Source organism: Knufia obscura, assembly GCF_036327395.1.
Source record: "Knufia obscura strain CCFEE 5817 isolate CBS 148926 chromosome Unknown scaffold_6, whole genome shotgun sequence".
Classification (NCBI taxonomy): Eukaryota; Fungi; Ascomycota; class Eurotiomycetes; order Chaetothyriales; family Trichomeriaceae; genus Knufia; species Knufia obscura.
The window spans coordinates 75176-95777 of NW_027042692.1; the positions used below are offsets into that span (position 1 = coordinate 75176).

The window sequence follows — 20602 nt, forward strand, 5'->3', positions numbered from 1 at the left end:
GTTGCGCCCAAACCACGATGGCTCCCAAAAGAGCTGCTTCTGTCGACTTACCTTCAGCAGAGCCCGAGAAGAAAAGTAGAATCGTCGTTGCGCAAACTACCATCAACCCCTCTTCAAATGCTGGTCAACAGCAATCGCGGCCGACCAAATCAACATACAGAGTGAAGAGACATGTTGAAAAGTCGAGTCTGAAGACCGCGGCTGCGGTAGGCCATCTGAACATCGCTCAGGATGTAAGCTCTGCAGAAGGTGAGTTGCGAAATTTGCTACCAAGATATGAAACTCTTGCTGATATGGTTTGACAGTTGCGGATGAAGATGCTTCCTTACAACCTGGCACATCCAGCAATGACACACCCACCGAGACAGCGGAGAAAGAAAACCAGAAATCACATGATCCCCAGTCAACAGTCGCGCAATCAGCTGCCACAGCTCAAAAGCCAGAAGGCCTTCACACTTATCCAAAACATGACAAAATCGCCGCTCGTCTCCAACCAGCAGCCCAGGATTCCTTGCATATTCGCGATTTGAAGAGCCTTGGCATGAAACTTCTGAAAGATGTCGAGAAAGCTTACCGCAAGCTTGAGCACGTCGCTGACAACGATGGAGTTGTAGCGGCAAACACCTGGGCAATCAACTTCGAGCCAGCGTATCATGACCTTGCCGAGCGTATGGAATCCGCAGATCATACGATACAGAAGCTTGAGGACCGCCTGTTTGAAGTCACTGCTGAGCTAGCGAGTGCGAACAAAATCATCGGTATTAGAGAGAGTCAAATACCCCAACAAGCAGGCTATAGCGCCGCCGAGCCAATCATTTTGGAGGATGAGGACGAGAATACCGCGGCAGCATGGAAGGCACGGTTCGCCTCAATGAAGAAGGAACGTGATGATGCTAGAGCCGAGCGTGACGTTGCTGGTGAGGAGCTCGAGACTGCTTACCTCATCAAGGGAGATGCTATCAAAGCCAGAGATCTGTCTTGGAAGCATCGTGGCGAGCTCAACAACAAGTACCAACATCTCAAAGCATGCATATCTAAAGACAAGCAAACACTGTTCGAAGAGAAGGAGAGACTGATCGGCAAGAATTCACAGCTGACGGAAGAGAACAGAGACCTCGTGGAAGAGAAGGATGAGCTTGAGAAACAGAAAAACTTTTTCGAATTCAAGAATCGAGTACTGGCTGAGGATTTGGGAATCAGCTGGGCAGAAGCAGCAGCCCCCCTAGAAGCTCAATCCTCACCACAATCAGGAGAAATCCTGGGCGTTCCTGCAGAGAGTACTCAGCAGGATCTACAGAACAAGCTCGAAGCTAAGGCAGCCGAAATGGCAGGTCTGGAAAACGAAGTCGCATCCTTGAAGGCCGATATAGGTTCTCAAGACATCCCAGGCCGCAAATGAAGCTGAGATCAGAGGCGCGCACAATGAGAAGGAAGTCTTACTCAAGGAGAAGCAGGCTCTTGGCGATGAACTGCAGGCAGCCAAAGACACTGAGATCTCGTACTTGCAGGCGATCAAGGATACTCAGGTTGATCTTCACAACGAGTACAGAACAACAGTGGACAACCTCAGTTCCAGCGTTGTTACCACTCAGCAAGAATGTGAATCCGCCAAGCAGAAGTTCAAGGAGTCTGACAAGACAATTTCTGAACTCAAGAAGCAAATCGCAAAACTCGATCAACAAGCTGCTGCTGCGAAAGTGAAGCAAATACAAGACATGAAAGAGATTGAGTTGACTGGGCAACTCAACCCTAAGCTTAGCTTACAGGAGGCTGAAAACTTCAGAAAAGAGATGCGAGAGGTTGTCGATGAGATGGCGACACTCCGAGACAAGGAAACAAAAGCCAAAACCAAAGAAGAGAAAGCCCGATTCTTGGCCCGCAGAAAGACGCTCGGCGCCCGAAACCACGAACTCAGCAGTATGCTATTACGAGCACCGCGTGATTCTCGCCTAGACCAGAAACCATATTATACCTTCCCCGGTATCCCGAAGACCGTCGAGAACATACCCAAGACCTCCTTCGGATCCCCTAAGACCGTCGACAACATACCCAAGGTCCTGGCAGATTCTCGCAAGAACGCAGAGCAAAAGGCACGGGAGGGTGGGCTAATCAAAAGCACAACGGCAGAGCCTGAGAAAGCTTCGACGCAGACTAGCAATCGTGCTGCTCGTGCTGCTGCGAGAGCAGGAAAGCCGGTTGAGATGGAGACTATTGGATACGATACTGTTCCTGCTGCGTCTTGTTATGTTACGCTCAAGGTGTCTTCTTCTCGGTTGAAGCAGATGTCATTGGAGGGTGATGAAATGGACACATCTGATCGAGCCGGTCCCGACAAGGCGTCCAAGTCGTCGTTGACGGTTGGTTGATGATCGACACGATCGTGAAACTACGCTTGGACAAATATGCCGATACACTGATATGGCGATCGTCATTCATCTGTGCAAAAAGTCCTTACAACCGTGTGAGATGTTCATGGGTACACTTCTGCTGCTAGGTACACTTACATCTTCTACTCCCAACACATCTCGCCAAGAACCAAATGCCGGCGGCCACCCATGGTTCAAGATTGTCGAAAAACAGTGAGGAAATACACATATACATTCTGTGGGGGCCACGTCGGCCGGCTATTCATTAGGCACAGGTCATACGGTGAGCATCAGACAAGGCTAGGGCTACGATGGAGATATTGCAGCGCGCAATTCCCGAAACAGAAGAAGTGACCTGTAGTGAGCTCGAGACATAGGAACGTTTCCCGGCTACAAGTCAAGATAATGCGTCCTTTGTTCTATAGTCCAGTAGAGAAGAATAACAGAAATTCGACATCTTTCCTAACCGACTTGCCCCTGCCCTTGCTCATCACTGCTTCATGCTCTTTCTTCTGCGTCTTGTGTAACGACTATTTCCTTTGCTTGCGTCTATGCTTGCGCTTAACGTGCTTAGCGCCTTCCTTCTGTGGGCAACGGGCTCTAGTGTAGCCGGAGACTCAGCGACGTTGCCTTGTGTCTGAACTAGATAAAGTCGTCGCCTTGGTGGGGCTTGATTGGGGTTAGAAATGGCCCTGACCGCTTCGATCAGTCTGAAGGTGGCAATGGACGTGAGTATGAGTCTTGAGAGGAATACTGACTTGACAGTTCTAAGATGAATGTCCTAAACACTCCTTCTAATGCACTAATGGTCTATATGCGCCGCCTAATGCTTGACGCCTGCGCAGCTCTCAACACCTCAGTCCCTGCCCTTAAGTCGACCACGGTCTACGCTGACGACCAAATTTCAAAGACCAGAGTTTTTCGTCTATCCCATCGCGAGTGGTTTCCAAAATAGTTTTTGCGTGGCCCAAAACGTCCCGATCGTCACAGGACGCCCCATTTGTAGTGCCAAGCCAAAGGGCTGAGCCACAAGATCTCCAGTCAGGGACCGGCCAATCAGATAACACCATATCATGCCCATGTGTTCAGGCCTCCAAGGTATTCTCCTACCTCTACCCTGGCCACCTCCGGACGAGAAGCGTTGCCGCTCCAGATGCACATTCTAGGCAAGTAGAGCGGCAAGTGGGCCGACCAACTTGTTTGTTCGCAAGGTGCCTGACGACACTCAAGATAGTTTCCTTGGATTCTCGCCCAGAGGAGTCGCCTCCTTACTCAACTGGCCACTTCCACTGCGACTAGACTTGCCAGATTGCTTCCCACTTGTGTTCGCGCTGCTCGGTGCTGGCGTGGGCTGAGGTGTACTCCATGCTCGTGCCAGCCATACCTCGAAGAGCTCAGAGGTCGTTGGCTCGGGACCTGAGCCATATACATAGGGGAGGATGGAGGCCGGAAGGTTGATCGAGGTCACCGGGAAGTTTAGCGCTGGGTGTGCTTCTGCGATTGCTATGTGTTGTGCGAGCGATAGTGCTTGGTTCGTGTTGTTGGCTTGGATGGCGGAGGCGTGATTGTGGAGGAGGGCTTCGCGAGTCGTGAAGGTGGGGACGATGGGTGTACCTGGGGAGAGGGACTTCGTGTTAGCTGAGTAATGTCGTCTTTATGCTTGCAGCGTGGGTGGATTTATGTTGGGCAGTGGCAATAGACCTGTGCTGACGAGGAGGAGTCCTGACGCCTTGCCAAGCTCGTGCTGGACCATGGAGGAAAGGAGCAGCCTTGGCAGACGTTGGCGGAGCTCTTTTCGCGGCCTGACGCTGTGTGCCAGATGAGAGCGGACTTCCGTAATCTCGACTGCCGATTAGGCCAGAACTTGCTTTGTAACCACAAAGATGGCATATTGAGTATTGGCCCATGACTCATAACGCTCATGTTTGGACGGCGCAGGAATTGGCCAGTGCTGAATGGAGTGCAAAACAACAAGCTGAACAGGCTGGTACATACCTCGAACTCGTGTACATATCGTGACCAACTCTGACATCGTCAATCGCTGGGTGCAAAACCTAAACTCTTCAGGCCAGACAGTCATGTCCTCATATGTTTGCAAGGCGGCAACGACATAACGCGCCACGTCTCGAGCGCTTGTCATGCAAACAGCCAGTTGTTCATGGCTAGGGGTGACTGGTATCGTGGCCTTACCCAGCCTCATGTCGATGAGCAGGTTCCCTTCTTCACCGACTGCTGAGTGTCGATTATTGAGCGTGCTTATCTGTAGGGTGTTCGTTCCGCCTGGACCAAAGCGCTCGTACAGCACACCGCATGTGAAGAGCGTATAGCGCATGGACGAAGTCGCCGCATGATGTTGAAGCAATGCAATAAGACCTTGCCAGTACCCTTGACCGATGCTTCGTGGTGCACTTTGCTCAGGGCCAGAGAATCCTGACGGTATGAAGTGGTGGACTTGAGCAGCGGCTGCTGCTTCAACCAGAGCATACTGAGCGGAATCGCAAATGGTAGATATGACAACATCAATGCCCTTAAGTGTATAGGCAAGGGAGGCCGGATCTTCGTAGTCGACCACAAGGACCTGCCAGTCCCGTTCCTTCAAGCCCGGATTTGCCTGAACTTGTTAGAAACGCAGGTCGCGCAACTCGAGCGAAGGACATACAGTTCTGGTCAAGAAGACGAAGTTGTGAGGTGTGGCCTGGCTGAGATAGTAGCCTATGAATTGTGCAAGGCCGTTTGTGCCTGCAATTGCGATTTTCATCATCTTTGGTTCTTGTTCTGGTATTGTCCTGATGCATGAAGAGTAGTTGTTCACGCCCTGTCCTCTATATAGCTGGCTATTGACCAGATATCTAGCAGGGCCTGCTGTAGCGCTGGTTGAGGCCTGAGGGGATGGAGGACCTGTTGCCAAGTCGAAGAGGCTGTTGTCGACAAGGCGGCAGTTTGATAGTCAGGCAAATGCCCCCAAACGGAAAGAGTTTGTGTGGCATAGCAGGTGGATCATCAACGACATCCGTATTGGTGTATAAGGGACATTTTTTTGAGGTGCTTGAGTATTTCGGTGCAGCTGCACGTCATGTAGCACTCAAAGTCAACCAGTAAAGAGCTATGTCGCAAGGCCGCCCCAACGAATTTTGTGGATTTAAGGCAGTCCTGTGACGCGGCGATGCGCTTGAGCAAGCAGATATTGGTAAGTGGAGCCGTTCTAGGAAGCACGAGATCTGGACTGTCGATGCAGGTACCGGTTCCAGAAGCTTACAGTAGATGGCCAAGTAATGGCCCCAACACATTGAGGAGGCAGATTAGTCGTGCGAATAACCCGCGGATATGTGCCTCGTCGATGCAGACTGCGAACAAGCCTGCGTATTGTTCAGTTGCAGACACAACCACGACGTCCCCAGTCACTAGTGGAAAGACTAGTTCTTGCGTTAGATACATATCTGAGGCTGCCACTGCCGGCTTCGGGGCATAAGGCTGCAGCAGAACGCTGGAACGGACGGATGATCCGTGGAAAGGTAGCCGAAGTATCGAAGGTGCACCTGCCGTTTCAAACCTTGAGAACAGTGGGTGGCTCGGGTCAAAGACGTGAGCTCCTCGTCGCCCCGGTACTAGATGAGCAGAACAGGGAAAACCTTGCGTGGTCCCGCCGACAGCTGCGCATGAGTTGGACCTGAACAAATGGCAGATCGGCCGTTCCAATGGAGCATCAGATGTATACGCGGAAGCAAAAATAAATCAGTACTTCTGCTGTCGATCTTCTAAATACGATAAGTGCAACATGCTGAAGTATAGATGAGGGTTATTACACTTGGTGTAGTAGCGTGCCTGGATAAGGCCGCCTAGAGACTGGGGTGAAAGGGAGTAGACATACCTATTTGAGGTATGCTGCAATGCTGAAGCGAGATCTGCAGAGAGCCTCATTCTTGGCACAACCACGTGAGGGCGTTTGCTCAGGCCGGCTCGCTCTCCTGATCCGTACCACCAAGCATTGTTGTCATGATTGAGTACGGTGAGCTAGCTATCATCTGAAGCTGTGCCGCCTCGTCAGGCCTATTTGAGCATTTCCTTTGCTACTCAGACACGGCATGACCTCCAAATTGAGCCTAGCCTACCGTACTGAGTCATGCCGATACCAGGTAGTGCAGTCGTCAATGAGGATGGGTCGAAAATTGCCCAAACACGTACGGAGTTGAAGCGGTTCCAAACTCAGGCGTTGCGGATCGGGCAGTGTTCTTCTAGTGAGAGCTTGCAGACGGGACTGTCGGATGATCACTCCATATTAGCGGGAACACAAGAAGATTGAAATGCACTCGACCGGCGACGACGATACATGAGGTCGAAGTCGATGCCCGAGCTTGGGAGAAGAGATTTGAGAAGGCTGGCAGGAGAATGAGCAGTCCAGCTAGGCAAGCAGGTGTGGCCGAGGTCCAGGGAGGAGTCGGCTGGTTCCGCGCCAAAATGATGTTGGTCTTGGCAGCAGCGATAATGATGCGCTTCACGCGTTCTGGCGCGTTAATGCACGACTCGAGAGCTTTGCACCATATTTCTGCAACTTCCTATATTCTTGGAATCCTAGATTTGCTCTGACATTTGCTTTGATCTTGTTCGCTCGTTTTTGAAATTAATGAACTGTTTGTAAGAACAATGTCGGAGCAGGAAGCGGCCACAAAAAGTCCTCAACAAGAAGACGTAATCCATGCGACCAACAGCCCCGATGCAAACGCCGAAGATGACTCGTTCCGTCTGGAATCTGCATTAGGCGCAAGACAAAAGAGAAAGAGAACCAGGTGAGACACAGGTGACTATCCAGGTACACGGATCTTTGGGCTGACAATGGCTTCAGTCCACGCGATCATGCCGTGCTGGAGTCGGCTTACCAGAAGAACTCAAAGCCCGACAAAGAAGAGCGCCTAGATCTTGTCAAGTTGGTAGATCTGGGTGAGAAAGAAGTACAGGTATAACTACCATCCTCTGCTTAGTATCAGCAGCATCTATGGCTGACACGATATATAGATATGGTTCCAGAATCGCAGACAGAACGACCGCCGGAAATCGAAGCCACTGCAACCACACGAACTCATTCCTCACTTCCGAAATGGCATACCGATAGAAGCAGCCAAGCAGCTTCCGAGTCCGCAGAACAGCCAGGAAATACAGGCACAGCCCGCTGCACAAGCCAAGGCCGCAGTGCGCTCCTCCAGTCAGCAGCAATCTTCGCCCCGCAGCCACGACCTGAGGTCGATACTCCATGACTCTGATCCTCCACCTACCTCCAGCCCCGTAGCGGCCTTACAGCAGACGCCAACGAACAATGCCGCTCTCTCCACGCCCCCTTCGAGCCTCCAGAGCACGGCCCGGACAGAGTCTGCGAACCATACAGGAAGTTCCTCAGTGTCTGTTGACATTGCAGCGGGGCCACACATCACGAAGAAGAGGAGTCATGAGGAGATGTCAGCCAACGACCGAAGTGCGAAGCCAAAGGAGGATTCACCAAAAGATGCAAAATCACTGCGACGGACATCCTCCTTTGTCCGACTGGCCGTTTCTGCAGATGGCACTGTCAAAGTCCGTGTGAACGATGAGACCACGCCATCTCCGCCGAAACGACGACCAGCTCCTCCGCCAGGTCTGGCGAGCCGTCGATCATCTGGCCTTGTGAGAGCCCAAAGTGACGTCTCCAGCACATTCATCTTCCGGGATGCTGCTGCCCCTGTCAGAGGTCCAACTGGAAGGTCGCGAGATGCGAGAACATGGGAATTCTACTGTGACCGATCAAACCGGTCATCACTGGCGGCCCGTGCAGAGGAGGAAGCAACCGGTTCAGCAGGCGGGGCTCTTGGTCTAATGCGTTCTGCCAGTCAACGAAAAACACAAGCACTAAGTCCTAATCCTGCAAAGCACAATCTGCGACGAGCACAGTCTAGTTTAAAGTCTAAGCCAAACCTATCGAGAACTCAATCCTCTATGGCTCGACTGCAGAGCTCGGATGGCATTTACGAGGACCAACACCCCCAAAAGCAATCTTCTCATCGACGACAAAATTCTGGAAGTGACTCGGACAAGGAGAACTGGCTGCCAGGCACACGCGATTCGACCCATGGCCTGCGCCGGACTGGCCCCTCTGCGGAGAGAAGCTCGATTTTGCAGAGGCCGGGAGGCTCGACTGCACAACATGCTCACCCATCGCCGGAACTACCAAGCGTTGACGACCAAGAGAATCGGCCTGTAGTCAGGAATGGGAAAGAGAAGGGAGATGACCTGGACTGCGTACAAGGTTTACTGTCGCTCAGCCAAGGCGCATGGCGCTGACGGCAGTGACAGGTAAGGCAGCCAGTCACGCATGGCGGCAATACCTCAAACCAGGGATCAAACGTTGGTGTTATGTTGGACGAGTCAGGTATCAGATAGCATGAACAGGTTGTGGGGGAGGACAATTGAATGTCTCCGTCATTGGCCGGCATTAAGCGGTCTTAACAGATCAGCAATGTGGATATTAAGCTCGGAATCCCACTTGACATGTACGTGTAATCTCTACACGTGTTGTGTTCTAACCATTCTTAACGAGGTTATCAGCTTGCATCTGTGCGAACGTTCTTGCTTTTGTGGCTCCAGCCGCCCGACCATCTTGCCACACTAATGAAGTCGATGGGCTACCTCGAACGATATTGCAATTGTGTCCGAGGCTGCAATCTATCTCGTAGTAGTCACGACAGAAGTAAGCATCATCATTGAGACAGCATAGCATATACCATTGCTCGATCAACATCATAAGCTCTGCGCGGAAGCTCAATTGTCAATCAGACAAGTTCGACCGTACTGGGCGTATACCTGACATCGGAATCCGACATCACTTGGAGCTCGATATCCGACTGCACGGTCATTGATGATGTCGCGAATAGCACGAGACTTAGCAGCAAGCCCCCATAACTCATTTGTGGAAGAGAGGAATCAGTCCCGAATGGACAGGGGTCAACCGGCCATGCAACGTCTACCCCGTGGAAAGCTATCAAGGGTGGCAGTGATCGGTGCCGGTGTATCAGGTCTACAATGCGCGGACGTTCTCACCCGAGCAGGAGCGCATGTGACCATCTTCGAAGCACGAAACAGGATCGGAGGACGTGTTCATCAAGTCGAAAATGGCGGTCACTTAGTCGACACGGGCTCGAACTGGATTCATGGCACAGTAGGCAATCCTATCATGACACTAGCAGAGAAGACAAGAACAGCTGTGATGGAGCCCGTGGAGAGGTCCGTCATATTCGATACTGAGGGGAAGGCGAAGTCAGAAGCAGATTCTGGGACTCTCTCGGAAGAGTTCTGGGCCACGATTTTGCAAGCATTCAAATACAGCGATGAGAACTCTTCTAGCATAGATTCGAAGACGAGCCTTTTCGACTGGCTGAAGTCACGCTGGTCCGAGAAGTATCCCGGCAAGCTCAATCAAGTGCATGATTTGCTCGAGGAATCGAGAACGTGGGGCCAGTTTGTCGGCAGCCCGGTGACGCGGCAGTCGCTTAAGTACTTCTGGCTTGAGGAAGGTTTGGACGGTGAAAACGTGTTTGTGGCAAGCACGTATCGCAAGATATTGGAGGAAATAGCAAGGCCTGCTCTTGCCAAAGCCGAGGTCAATCTCAACACCGAAGTCAACCACATCGCCTACCGGACTTCGAATGACGATACACCTGTCAGGGTATACACTTCTGATGGTGCTTCACATTCGTTCGATGAGGTAGTCGTCACATGCCCTCTTGGTTGGCTGAAGCAGCACGCTCAGACAGTCTTCAGCCCTGCTTTACCCGACCGACTGACGAAAGCGATTGACAATATCGGCTACGGCGCTCTTGAGAAGCTGTACATCACCTTTCCATCCGCATTCTGGCTCAAGAATAATGATACAGAGTCTTATCCCTGCTTTACCCATTTTCACACTCCAGCCTATCATCCCGATCCGGCTTCGAAGCACTCAGAGACATGGAATCAATCTGTGGTTGCTCTGTCACATCTTCCTGGTTCGTCTGCTCAGCCGACGCTACTGTTCTACATGCACGGCGATTGTGGTGCATATCTCACCAACAAGACTTCCAAGCTCGAACCTCATTCTGAAGCATACGACACCCTCCTCAAAGAATTCGCAGAACCATTTTATTCTCGCCTGCCGCACTACTCAAGCGAGCATCCATCCTGCAAACCTACAAGCTTCTACATCACAACCTGGCAGACCGATCCGCATGCTGGCTACGGCAGCTACTCAACGTTCAGGACCGGGCTAGAAGAGGGTGACAAAGACATCGAAACAATGCGCAACTCCGGCGGACTTGGCGATGGTGGTCGTGGACTGTGGCTTGCAGGTGAACATACTGCTCCATTTGTGGCGCTGGGCACAACGACTGGAGCATACTGGAGTGGCGAGGGCGTTGCTAAGAGAATAGCGAAGCACCATGCTTTGGCTGTCGATGAGGAGGAGCTGGGCATGACTGAGCCTGATACCGTGGAGTTGGGCACAAGCTCGGTGCTGAAGCAGAAACCTGCCGAGAAGAGTATGAATGGTGCGGCGGAGTGACGATGAAGTTCTTCAGACTCCTGATGGATTGGGCTAAGCATAATGTTACACAAGCACCTTGAATAAAACGATACGGGTTCCTTGCCCAGCAGGAACACCTAGCGACAGGTTCATATTCCTTCGTGTCACAGTGATGAAGTGGTACGAGTACAGTTTCAGATCTGCTCACAGTCCTCGCCGCAGTTCTACGCGAAGCTGTACTACATCATGAGCGCACAGGAACTGTTTGCTCCCAGGACAAGATCACGGACTGCCGCTCTGTCTAGCCATCCTACCTGGTGTGCCCTTCAGTCCAAGAAACCTGACCAACGAGTATTATCATCCGCTGGCCTCCGGGTACCTGGGCTGCAGAACATACCTTGAGAATCATGGCAGAAGTCGCAGCATCGATTGTTGCCTTGGTCACCTTCGGCACGCAAATCACGAAGAAGCTATACGAAGCCGGAAACTGCATATCTTCTCTGAGGAAAGATACCAACAACGTGGCCAACGGCATTAGGCTTTACTCGGGCGTTCTCGAGTGTCTTGCTGAGCGGCTCCGAAGCGATCACCCCGTCTATTCTCCCAAAGCACTTTCGATGGCGGAGGAGCTCTACTACGAATCGAAGATATTCTTCAACGACATCAAGAGCCTCTTACCGAACCGAGACCGGTCATCTAACGGAGGCTGTTACTCCTGGAGAGAGAAGGTCAAGTGGTACTTTCGGAAGAAACAAGTCATAGAGCTTGTGGGTAAACTAGAGGGTCTCAAAGCTACCGTGAATCTGCTTGCCACTGTCCTCCTCGCAGGAGACAATCATCGGAAGAAGGATCGAGCAAAGACGAAGGAAGCCATTGGTAATGCCTCCGCAGCTGTAGTTGACTATATCAACACAGCTGAGAGACTATCGAGGCACCAGACCAGTGTCGAACGAGATCAGCATGAAAGAGTGCCGCCAGACTGCATTAAGCATGGCGAACTGGTAGTGCTCGACACCTCGCGAACGGCACTCATTGTGCATGATAGTGCTCATGCACTCACACGGCTCAATCGTGATCTGAGCAGGATCGCAGACCCGGTGGTGAAGCAAGAGAAGTTACTATCTCAATCTCAAGACGTTGTAGTTGAGCTTCTCCACGAATGGACATGCGTTATGGATGAGCAACCAACCGAGGATCTGGCCAAGCCCATTATCACGGAAGCCTCTTCACGACCCACAAGCCCAGAACATATCGTAAATACGCAATTTCCGATCGAGGTCAGGAAGCCACATTGTGGTAACATTGAGAGACCCCAACTCCCAGAGGATTTCTCTCTTCCTAGCAGCCCAAACAACCAGCAACCCCCAGCATACGGCTCACCGCTGGCCAACAGGGACGTTACGGCTGCAAAGGCTTCTTTCCTACAGGCCAATTTCTTCTGGTTTCACGACGGAGAGAATATATTCACTGAAACTGCACAATGCACGAGGGAACAAGAGATTATGAAAGAGTTGAAGGATCTCGTCAGAGGTAGATTGCACCCACCGCGTGAAGTCGTGTTACAAGCTAACATATCATCAATAGATGCATTTGCCAACTTCGAGAAATCTCTGGAAGCTCATCGCCGAGTTTGTACAACGGACCCTTCTACGCCGTAGGAAACGTTGCATTCTCCGTCTCGACCATTGGGTAGAGCGCCTTCGACATCCCTATCAACAGCCCGGTCATCGTGGTCTGGCCCGTTAGCGATGCAAGTTGTGCGTGGATCGACCGTAAATACATACATGGAGCGCCTCTGAAACTGCGATGGTCATGTCATGACCACTGTAAAGCTGCGACATGGCATTCTATGCCCGTTGGACACTGACTTCAAGAAACGGATTTAGAAGCCGGTGACCCCCCGTGATGCGTTGAGTTTGCGTGGCCGGGGGAGGTATGATCCCGAGACATGACACGACGTGCAAGACAAGCCAGTTCCCTCAATGATTAGCGGAGTCCGACAACGTGACCTGAAGACATCACCTTGTCGGGACTCTTACTACGTGCTGCTTTATATACATGGTGTGAACCTCTTAGGGGAGAACCTCCACATGTAGATGAACTTTTTATACTAAGCATAAGCTTACCTCCTTGCTGTGTAAGAGAGCACGGTGCCGCTGTAAGAGGACACTGTATAGATGTGTTAAGAGACTCCGCCAATTATTTAAGGAACTGGCTGGACGAGCAGACCTCAAACCGATGTCTTAGAGAGGAGCAGCATTTGCATAACATATGACATGATCATACAGCCATGAATAAAAATACTCATCTCATACACCGCGTCGCCGAACTCACACAAGAAGTCCTCGCTAGCTAGCTAAACTAATTCAACTGAATTCATCCCAATCTCTCAATGCCAAAAGAATTTGCAAACGCAAAAGTGTCGCTGGAACGCTGGCTAACATGATGTGGTGTGTGTGATAATGCGTGCTGAGTCGTCCCAGTGTGTGAGAGTCGAAATGAAGAGGATCCAGAATGTGCTCCCTCCACGCCAGAACAAAAGCCGAAGTCAAACCGCAGTCAACGCGCATAGGATGTGTCCCTGGTGCGCCTTAGCGCCATGACCTGTCGTGCATGCTGCGCCTGCTACCAATTCGCAGCGCCTGATCGTACACCTTCGATACCTCCATGGACTTCAAACCGGGCTTAGATCCAACTAGGACCTTGCGCTTTCATCCTCACCTTCATCCCAACCAAAAACAGCCGCACCCTCATTAACCATCCACATCACAACCTCGTTCTTCCCCTTCGTGTCACTCAATTCCCTCGCAACAGACTCAGGCCTCATAATAGTCGGCGCAAACACAACAGCCACATTCATAGGCGTCATCAAATTCTCCTTCTCCAACAAAATAACTCGACTGAGATGCTGCATCAGGTAATCCAGGATCTCGTAGTGAACCCGCGGTAATTCTGCCAGCGCATCTCTCAGCCCAGCAATGCGCTGTTCCCGCTGTGTCGGGCCTGGCGGTATCTTCGCTAAATCGATGAGCGTATCGTAGACGTCGTAAGTGATCAGTGGTGTAGGTAATTTCCTGAAGTACTGCTTCAAGCCGCTCGTCACAGCATGAATATCCAGATCCGGATCACTGATGTCGTGATCAAACGGCTGTCGTTCGAAGCCTTCCTTAACTTGCTGAACTTGGCTGTTCCCGCCGGATTTGCGGTAGATTCCTTCGACATCCATGCCGCGAGCTTCAACTTCTGCAATGCATCTCTTGACAATTCCAGGTATCGAGGACTTTTCGAATTCCGCGCGAGTCTCTAGGTCCGTGCCAAATAGTGGTATATTCCCGTTGTCGACGCCAGAGTGAAGAGATGGCATTGATGCGTTGGCGGATGAGGCATAGAGGCCATTCTTTCCAGGTTTGAGGTTGGCATTGGGATTGTTGCCGAACCAGCCAGCCTGTGTTCTGGGATCAATTCCGTTCTTGGACATGTCTGTGTATGGTTGACCGCCTGGAGTTTGGTTACCATATGCACCTGTCTCAGCAAAGGTCATGTCTCGACCATAGTTTTGTTGGGCTGAAACGAACGCGCCTTTGACGCCCTTAGTGATACCTTTTGCCATCTTTTGACCTCGGCGCCAATCAAACCGCTTGGCCACGGCGCCCTTCTTCATCTCAACGACTTGTGCTCCAGCTATTGTCTGGATAGCACCTGCTTCGCCGGCTTCGTAAGTCATGCTTGGGTCTATGGCAGGCGGCTGGCCGGATGACATCGGCTTCAATTCACGCGAGTCAATCGAAACCTTGGAGTTGTCTTTGGAGTGGGAGTAGATGCCCAGACCATTTGGTTGCTTGAGCTCATCCAGACCAGTGCCACGATTGCTCTTGTAGATGTTCTGGATTTGGTCGACCAGCTGATTGTTAAACTCCGCCAGTTGTGCATTCTTGATGGAGAGCTGCTCGAATTCATGAAAGCTCTTATCTTTCTGCTGGTTAAGCTGTGTGATCTCGTCGAGGATTTCATTTTTCTGCTGGACCAGCGATTCGATCTGTGGTGTAAATGACCTCTTGAGCTTGTCAAGTGCTTCTGCCAGATCTCGAAGAACCGCACTGTTCATCTTATTCAGATCAAGAGGCTCGCCACTCTTCTTGGCATGAGCAATGTGCTCCGTGAGGACTTCAAGTTCGCGAACAACAATCTCTTTCTGTGTGTCTAGTACAACCATAGTCGAGCGCTTTTCCCTGAGCTCGACATTGACTTGGCTGATATCAGCTGTAGCGTTTAGTTGTGTTTGAAGGTCTGCGATTCGCTTTTCCCTATCCAGCGTCTTCTGCCGCTCTCTTCGCAGCTCATTCTTGAACCATGCCAGTTCTTCCCTGTGCTCTGGTGAGGCTGTGCTAGGACTGCTAATCTCCTGGCCTGCTGAGGTGGTCACAACAGGCGAACGCGGCCATCGATCACGAGAGAATCTACCACTCCGGTCACTATAGCTGCGGCCGTGCCTGACCGAGTTCGAAACACGACGCAGAAAGGATTCACTCGCAGTTGGCCCGTCTTCAAGTCCAAGTATTCTGGAAATGTCCTCTTCAAGCGTGAAATCACCTTGGCCGGAATAGCGAGGCAACTTTGGTGATCTTTGAGCGTCCGATTGCAAAGTACTAATGCTTTCGTTTCTGGCGTGAACAGCGGGCGGCGCGGGCGGGGCGCGTGGTTGAATAAACTTCTCACCCGTTAACTGTTCGTTTTGAGGCAGATTTGGTGTATCGTAAATGCTCTGTGAGGTCGGAGAGCTGATCGGTCCTGAGATGACTTTGCCGCCATTGGCCTTTGCGGCATCGAGATTCGTCGGAGGTGGTTTTGCTCCAGATGTATTGCTCATGTCATGCAATGGCGGTGCACCAGTATTCACCTCCTTCCTAGGTATCGCCTTTGGCACGGAGCTAGCCAATGAATCTCCTCGAGCAGGTATAGGACGTGACATTGGTTGTCGCGGAGGAGAATTGAAGCCTTCGAAGAACTCCGGACTTGTCTCATAAGAAATGCGCGGCGTCGATCGGCCTTTATCAGAGCGGAAGTCCTGCTCTTCGATTTCTGGACTCTTCTGTCTAGCCAGGTCTGGGGTAGCGTCCTGTCGAGGAGTCGAGTTGGTCGATGGCAGTCGTCTGTTCTTGGGTGCTTCCTGTAATCTGAAGTTTTCACTCTTCGAGGAGTCGTTTCTCGCCAGCTGGGAAATATGAGGCGAGTGGTTTTGCTCAGATGGCACATACGGCGAGCCCTGCCTAGGGGAAGTGACTTCTGACTGTTTTTTCACGTGGTCGTTCGTAAATTGCCGAGTTTGTGGTAGTCGAGGACTAGTTGTTTGTGACGTCGAGCCAGGCTGAGCGTGTGGTTGAGCACCTCCAAAGTAGTCTTTGTGCCTGTCCTCAGACGGACGGTTCTGAGGGGTATGCTGCTGACTCTGGCCATTAGGAGAATGTTTAGGTGGATTGGGATCGAAAGCAAGCGGTATCAAAAACTCTTCTTCTTCTCCAGGCGACATGTCCGACCTTTGAGATATAAATGATTTTCGATTATCACGGTAGGTTGTCGAGGGTAGAGTAAGACCACCTAGATGGTTCTGGGAAGAGGTGGCAGGTCTAGAGTTGTCCGAGTCCGTGTCGTGCCGCAGCTCACTCATAGTCTTCTGCACGGATGGACCTTCAGACGGCAGCACAGACATTGGGTCTGTGGGCGGCTCGGCACCCTGAGATATATATGCTGTGAGTCTCGCATCTGGCGGTGGTATCGCAGGCAAGGCTTTCTCGACCGTCTTTCTGGAGGAGGAGCTTTTCCCAGTCTTCTTCCTTCTCCTTGCCATCAGAGCTTCATGGCAGTCCATGCAGAATATACCTTGAGACGTCCGAGCATAACGAAGGTTCTCAATCTTCCTCTTGCAGTTCCTGCATTTGAAACAGTTTGCGCAGAATGCCTGATCGCCAGTAAGGATGGCAAGGTCTTCAATCTTGTTCATGCAGCTGCTACAGCTGTAGGTGCAGTTGTTGCATATCAGGGAGCCGTCGCCGAGCAGGAGGAGGTTCGCATCGGAGTCGAGGAGGGTATTGCATGTGTTACACCGGAAGCAGTCAATGTGCCATCTGTTGCCAGCTGTCGGTGGTTAGTATTGGTAGAAGACTCAGATGAAGGAACTGCTTACCAAGTTCAAATGCTTTGCCTTCTTCGAGAATCTACAATCCACGTCAGCTATGCCATCATCATTGATATGAGGGGAGAAGTCGCGCACCTCTCCACAGCCTTTGCACGGATATGCTTGGTCTTCAGGATCCATGGGAGACTCTGGATATGGCTGCATGTGATCAAGCATCGCGGCTGCCATGTTGACTGTTGAGTGTTGACTATTGACTCAGATGTAGGCACTGCGATCGCTCTTTCCTTTACAGTCGACCCGCGACTGCCAGTAAATTATTCAAACACCGTAGTTGTTCCGTTCTATTAGGCTTGTGCAACCACATGAATGTGGCATCGATGTTTCGAAAACAAAATCAGACTGGCTGCGAGTCCAAACAATGCGATTAACCTTGGACTTGCGAACCAACTATGTTGTTTCCCGCAATCAAGTCTATGTCGTCTATCGTTGCGCTCCTCGAGTGTTGTGTGGTTCGTACTCGAGAGGTGGTTATGCGAAGGATCTGAACCTCGAAGCCGTATATCGTTGCTTAGAAATAATCTTTGGTGACAAACGAGTGGCGCAGTCAGATAAGAGGACTGTTGTTCAGCTGAAAGTGCAAAGTCGATAGCTTAGGGATGAGAGGGTCGACGCTGTGCAATGCAGCGACGACTTTAGGCTGTTGAGTATGGAGTAGTCAAGACCTCAATGCGCCAGAAACAACCAAGTCCTGCAAGTGATAATCGTACTGTGGTAATGCTTCCGTGCACCATCAACGTTCCGTCGAGGTGTCAGTGAGCAGACTCTACAACCAGGATCGGGTTGTCGATGGACCTGCTAAGAGTAATGGTCAAGATTGTGTCGACAAGAAGGTGCGTGCTGCAGATGCCGTGTCCAGTGCACTTCAATGGACAGGACTGTTTTCTGGTGTCAGGGTGCACAGCGATGGACGACAAGGATTGCCAGTCCCAAGCAACAAGCAGAGCTGGGGCATGCACGCTACGGCGTAACAGGTGGACTTTAGGCAAGGCACTGACTGGAAGCTCCCACGAAACTGTGCAGTTTGAGGCGTGAGGAAAGTGTCGCAGGCCACCAGCCGCCCCGAGCTAACCTGAAAAGCGTCCCCAAGTGCCCGCTTGGTCCCAGCCGCCATCACCCTTGCGTGGCCACTGTTCTACATCTAGTATAGTGCTATGCAAATAATAGAACAGGGGTCAAGGTTCAACTTGTGAAGGTTTCGATGGAAGACGAACCACAAAGCCTCACGATGCCTCGTCAGCAACACCTTCCAAAAACATTTGACAGGAAGGTTCAAGGCGTGCATCTGACACACCATCTTCCCAGGTCTGTCTACCGAACCTTGGAGAGAGGCGCTCTGTGCATACGCATGATCAAGTACATGATACACTACTCTAGCCCCGTACATCCTCAATCTCCTCCTGCGCACGTGTTTGACAGGACGAACGTGCGCCTGCTTCGCCTTCTGCGAAATACCGGCTCGAATAACCCCCCGGCTACCTGCATATTTACAAGCGATGTTCTTGCAGTTCTGTTTCAGCACTCGATACTTCCAAGAGCAGTGCTCCAGGATCCCATCCATCTCGCTTCGCCGATAAATCGCCAAGCCATTCCTTGTCTGGCTGCATAAATGCGTGACACCGTCTTGACAAGTCTGAAACTTGTGCTTCGAACTTGTCGATCACTGCCATCCCTTGCAACATCGAAGATAATTTCCCCCGAGAAGCTCCACACATCTATTGCTCACCGATTCTAGACTTCTCGTCCTTGCTGCCGCATCTCGTTTGCAGCGCAGTGGGATTGCTCGGACATGTCGCCATTTCGCTACCAAGCGATGCATAACTCGATGGTACTGTAGATACGCGGCTGGGATCCAAGCAGTGGAAGAACTTGTTTGCATGTGTATGGGACCATCCGGCATCGTGCACAGACAGACCTCGGCGAGCTTGTGACGAATGTTTCAGCCTCCAAGTCGCACAACCTCTCTGGGCCCTGACGGCTCGCGCATTGACAATGGTCGGAATATGCCAGGCATAACCTTGAGGCGGAGGACAGCATTTCTAGAAGGTCTCATTCTCAACAGCCGCCTTGCGGACAACGCTCGGGCTAGTCTGATCCATATCGTTGTCGTCGTAGCTGAGGTCCAAATCGATGTCGAAGTCTTCCGACTGGTCTTCCTCTCGACCGACCCCAGCAGATGCCATTATATTGTCAAGAATCTGCTTGGATGCTTCTCGAGCTGGAGTTTTGAGTAGCCGGCTTTGTGGAACGTGAAACTGCATTGTCTTTGGTGGTGATGCTCCGTATGGCATGCCGGTAGCTTCGTCGATGTCGTCGTCGTCATCCGAGTCCCAAACGTCCATCTTGCGCTGCGCCTGGGGCTGCTTTCCTTTGGCTGGTGTCAGAACAGAAACACCTGGGGTCCGCTGCTGCTTGAAATTCTGCGTGATTTCTCGGCGAACAGGTGAATCGAAGACTTCAGCATGCAATTCTGGTGGAGCAAGTGGGCTTGACTCTAGCGTTGAGTCCAGTGTCTTCTTTCCCCGATTTGCTGTACCAGGAGTCCTTGTCGTTCTACCTCTCGTTCTGTGGCTCGTCAACGGAGTCGCTTGTATACGGTAGTTCTTGTCTAGCACTGTATGAAGCAAAGGATCTGATCTCTTTTGTGCCGTGGTTGGCTGAGGCAATCGCCCTGTTTTTAGTATCTCAGGAGACTGCTCAGGAGTCATGGCGACATCGTCCAACAATGAAGAGGTCTGCTTGCTCGGTGTCCTTGGGTCGCCGGCACCTGAAGCATATGTGACATCAACATTTGTCCTATCATCGACATCCTGCTCCAACGACTTGTGTAGTGATAACCTGCCTCTACTCTGCTTCTGCTTCGGTGGGCGTGGAGTGCTATGCGAAGGAGAGATTGAGAGGTTTGACAGATCGATATCGTCGATGGAGTCGGTCGAAATATGCTGGGCATTCGGCGTCTCGTAGGACTCGGATGTCTCTAATGTGGTGTGTGTGGTTGCGCCAGACTCTTCTGTGATTGTTTGCTCTTGTTCCTGCCCCTCGGGCCCCTCCTGCATCGACTGCTGCTCCTCATATCCAGACAGAGATACGTTGGCACTCGCTTCGAAGAATTGTTTCCAAAACTTGGATCCTTCCCATACGTCTCTCGAGTGGTTGCCATACTGCTCGACAATAGGCAGAATGCTGGAAGTGACGATGCGATGTGCTCGACTGAAGTTGTGGTCGATTTCCTGTAAAGTCAATGTAATGGATTGTTCGAGCCGCTCAAGCTCTTCGGTTAGTGATAGAGGCCGCTGCTGCGAGCTCCGTGGCTGATGCGACATGTTTGCTTGATCAGGGCACTCGAGAGGCTTCTGGAGCCCTCAATATTTGTGCGGGTTCATGCGCTCCCCATGCTCCACGACACGTAAACACTAGACGCGTTGAGTGGTCAGAAAAAGGGCCTCAGTTTATATGAGATTATTTATGGGCATGAGTGCTCGAATTTGTGCTGGACATTGGCAGCGAGATCGGTTCATAGACGAGATT

At 51.5% G+C, this 20602-nt stretch overlaps 7 protein-coding genes across 7 annotated transcripts; 4 read left to right on the forward strand and 3 right to left on the reverse strand.

Moving 5' to 3' along the window:
- Positions 1-17: 17 nt before the first annotated feature.
- Positions 18-2366, forward strand: PMZ80_005513 (uncharacterized protein; the record flags this gene model as incomplete). Its single annotated transcript, XM_064873933.1, has 3 exons — positions 18-249; positions 306-1345; positions 1371-2366. 3 exons carry the CDS (start codon positions 18-20, stop codon positions 2364-2366), a joined length of 2268 nt encoding a protein of 755 aa, XP_064729655.1.
- A 1225-nt stretch (positions 2367-3591) lies between these two features.
- PMZ80_005514 (uncharacterized protein) lies at positions 3592-5127 on the reverse strand (the record flags this gene model as incomplete). Its single annotated transcript, XM_064873934.1, has 3 exons — positions 3592-4004; positions 4362-4977; positions 5026-5127. The coding sequence occupies 3 exons, from the start codon at positions 5125-5127 to the stop codon at positions 3592-3594; spliced, it is 1131 nt and encodes a 376-aa protein (XP_064729656.1).
- A 1880-nt stretch (positions 5128-7007) lies between these two features.
- YOX1 (Homeobox protein yox1) lies at positions 7008-8672 on the forward strand (the record flags this gene model as incomplete). Its single annotated transcript, XM_064873935.1, has 3 exons — positions 7008-7150; positions 7207-7318; positions 7377-8672. The coding sequence occupies 3 exons, from the start codon at positions 7008-7010 to the stop codon at positions 8670-8672; spliced, it is 1551 nt and encodes a 516-aa protein (XP_064729657.1).
- A 670-nt stretch (positions 8673-9342) lies between these two features.
- Positions 9343-10923, forward strand: PMZ80_005516 (uncharacterized protein; the record flags this gene model as incomplete). The annotated part of the gene is made up of 1 exon (XM_064873936.1): positions 9343-10923. The coding sequence occupies one exon, from the start codon at positions 9343-9345 to the stop codon at positions 10921-10923; it is 1581 nt and encodes a 526-aa protein (XP_064729658.1).
- Positions 10924-11291: 368 nt separating this feature from the next.
- Positions 11292-12542, forward strand: PMZ80_005517 (uncharacterized protein; the record flags this gene model as incomplete). The annotated part of the gene is made up of 2 exons (XM_064873937.1): positions 11292-12414; positions 12469-12542. The coding sequence occupies 2 exons, from the start codon at positions 11292-11294 to the stop codon at positions 12540-12542; spliced, it is 1197 nt and encodes a 398-aa protein (XP_064729659.1).
- A 1037-nt stretch (positions 12543-13579) lies between these two features.
- Positions 13580-17245, reverse strand: RGA2 (Rho-type gtpase-activating protein; the record flags this gene model as incomplete). Its single annotated transcript, XM_064873938.1, has 3 exons — positions 13580-17016; positions 17066-17096; positions 17153-17245. 3 exons carry the CDS (start codon positions 17243-17245, stop codon positions 13580-13582), a joined length of 3561 nt encoding a protein of 1186 aa, XP_064729660.1.
- Positions 17246-19113: 1868 nt separating this feature from the next.
- ASK1 (DASH complex subunit ask1) lies at positions 19114-20397 on the reverse strand (the record flags this gene model as incomplete). The annotated part of the gene is made up of 1 exon (XM_064873939.1): positions 19114-20397. The coding sequence occupies one exon, from the start codon at positions 20395-20397 to the stop codon at positions 19114-19116; it is 1284 nt and encodes a 427-aa protein (XP_064729661.1).
- Between the last annotated feature and the right edge of the window lie 205 nt (positions 20398-20602).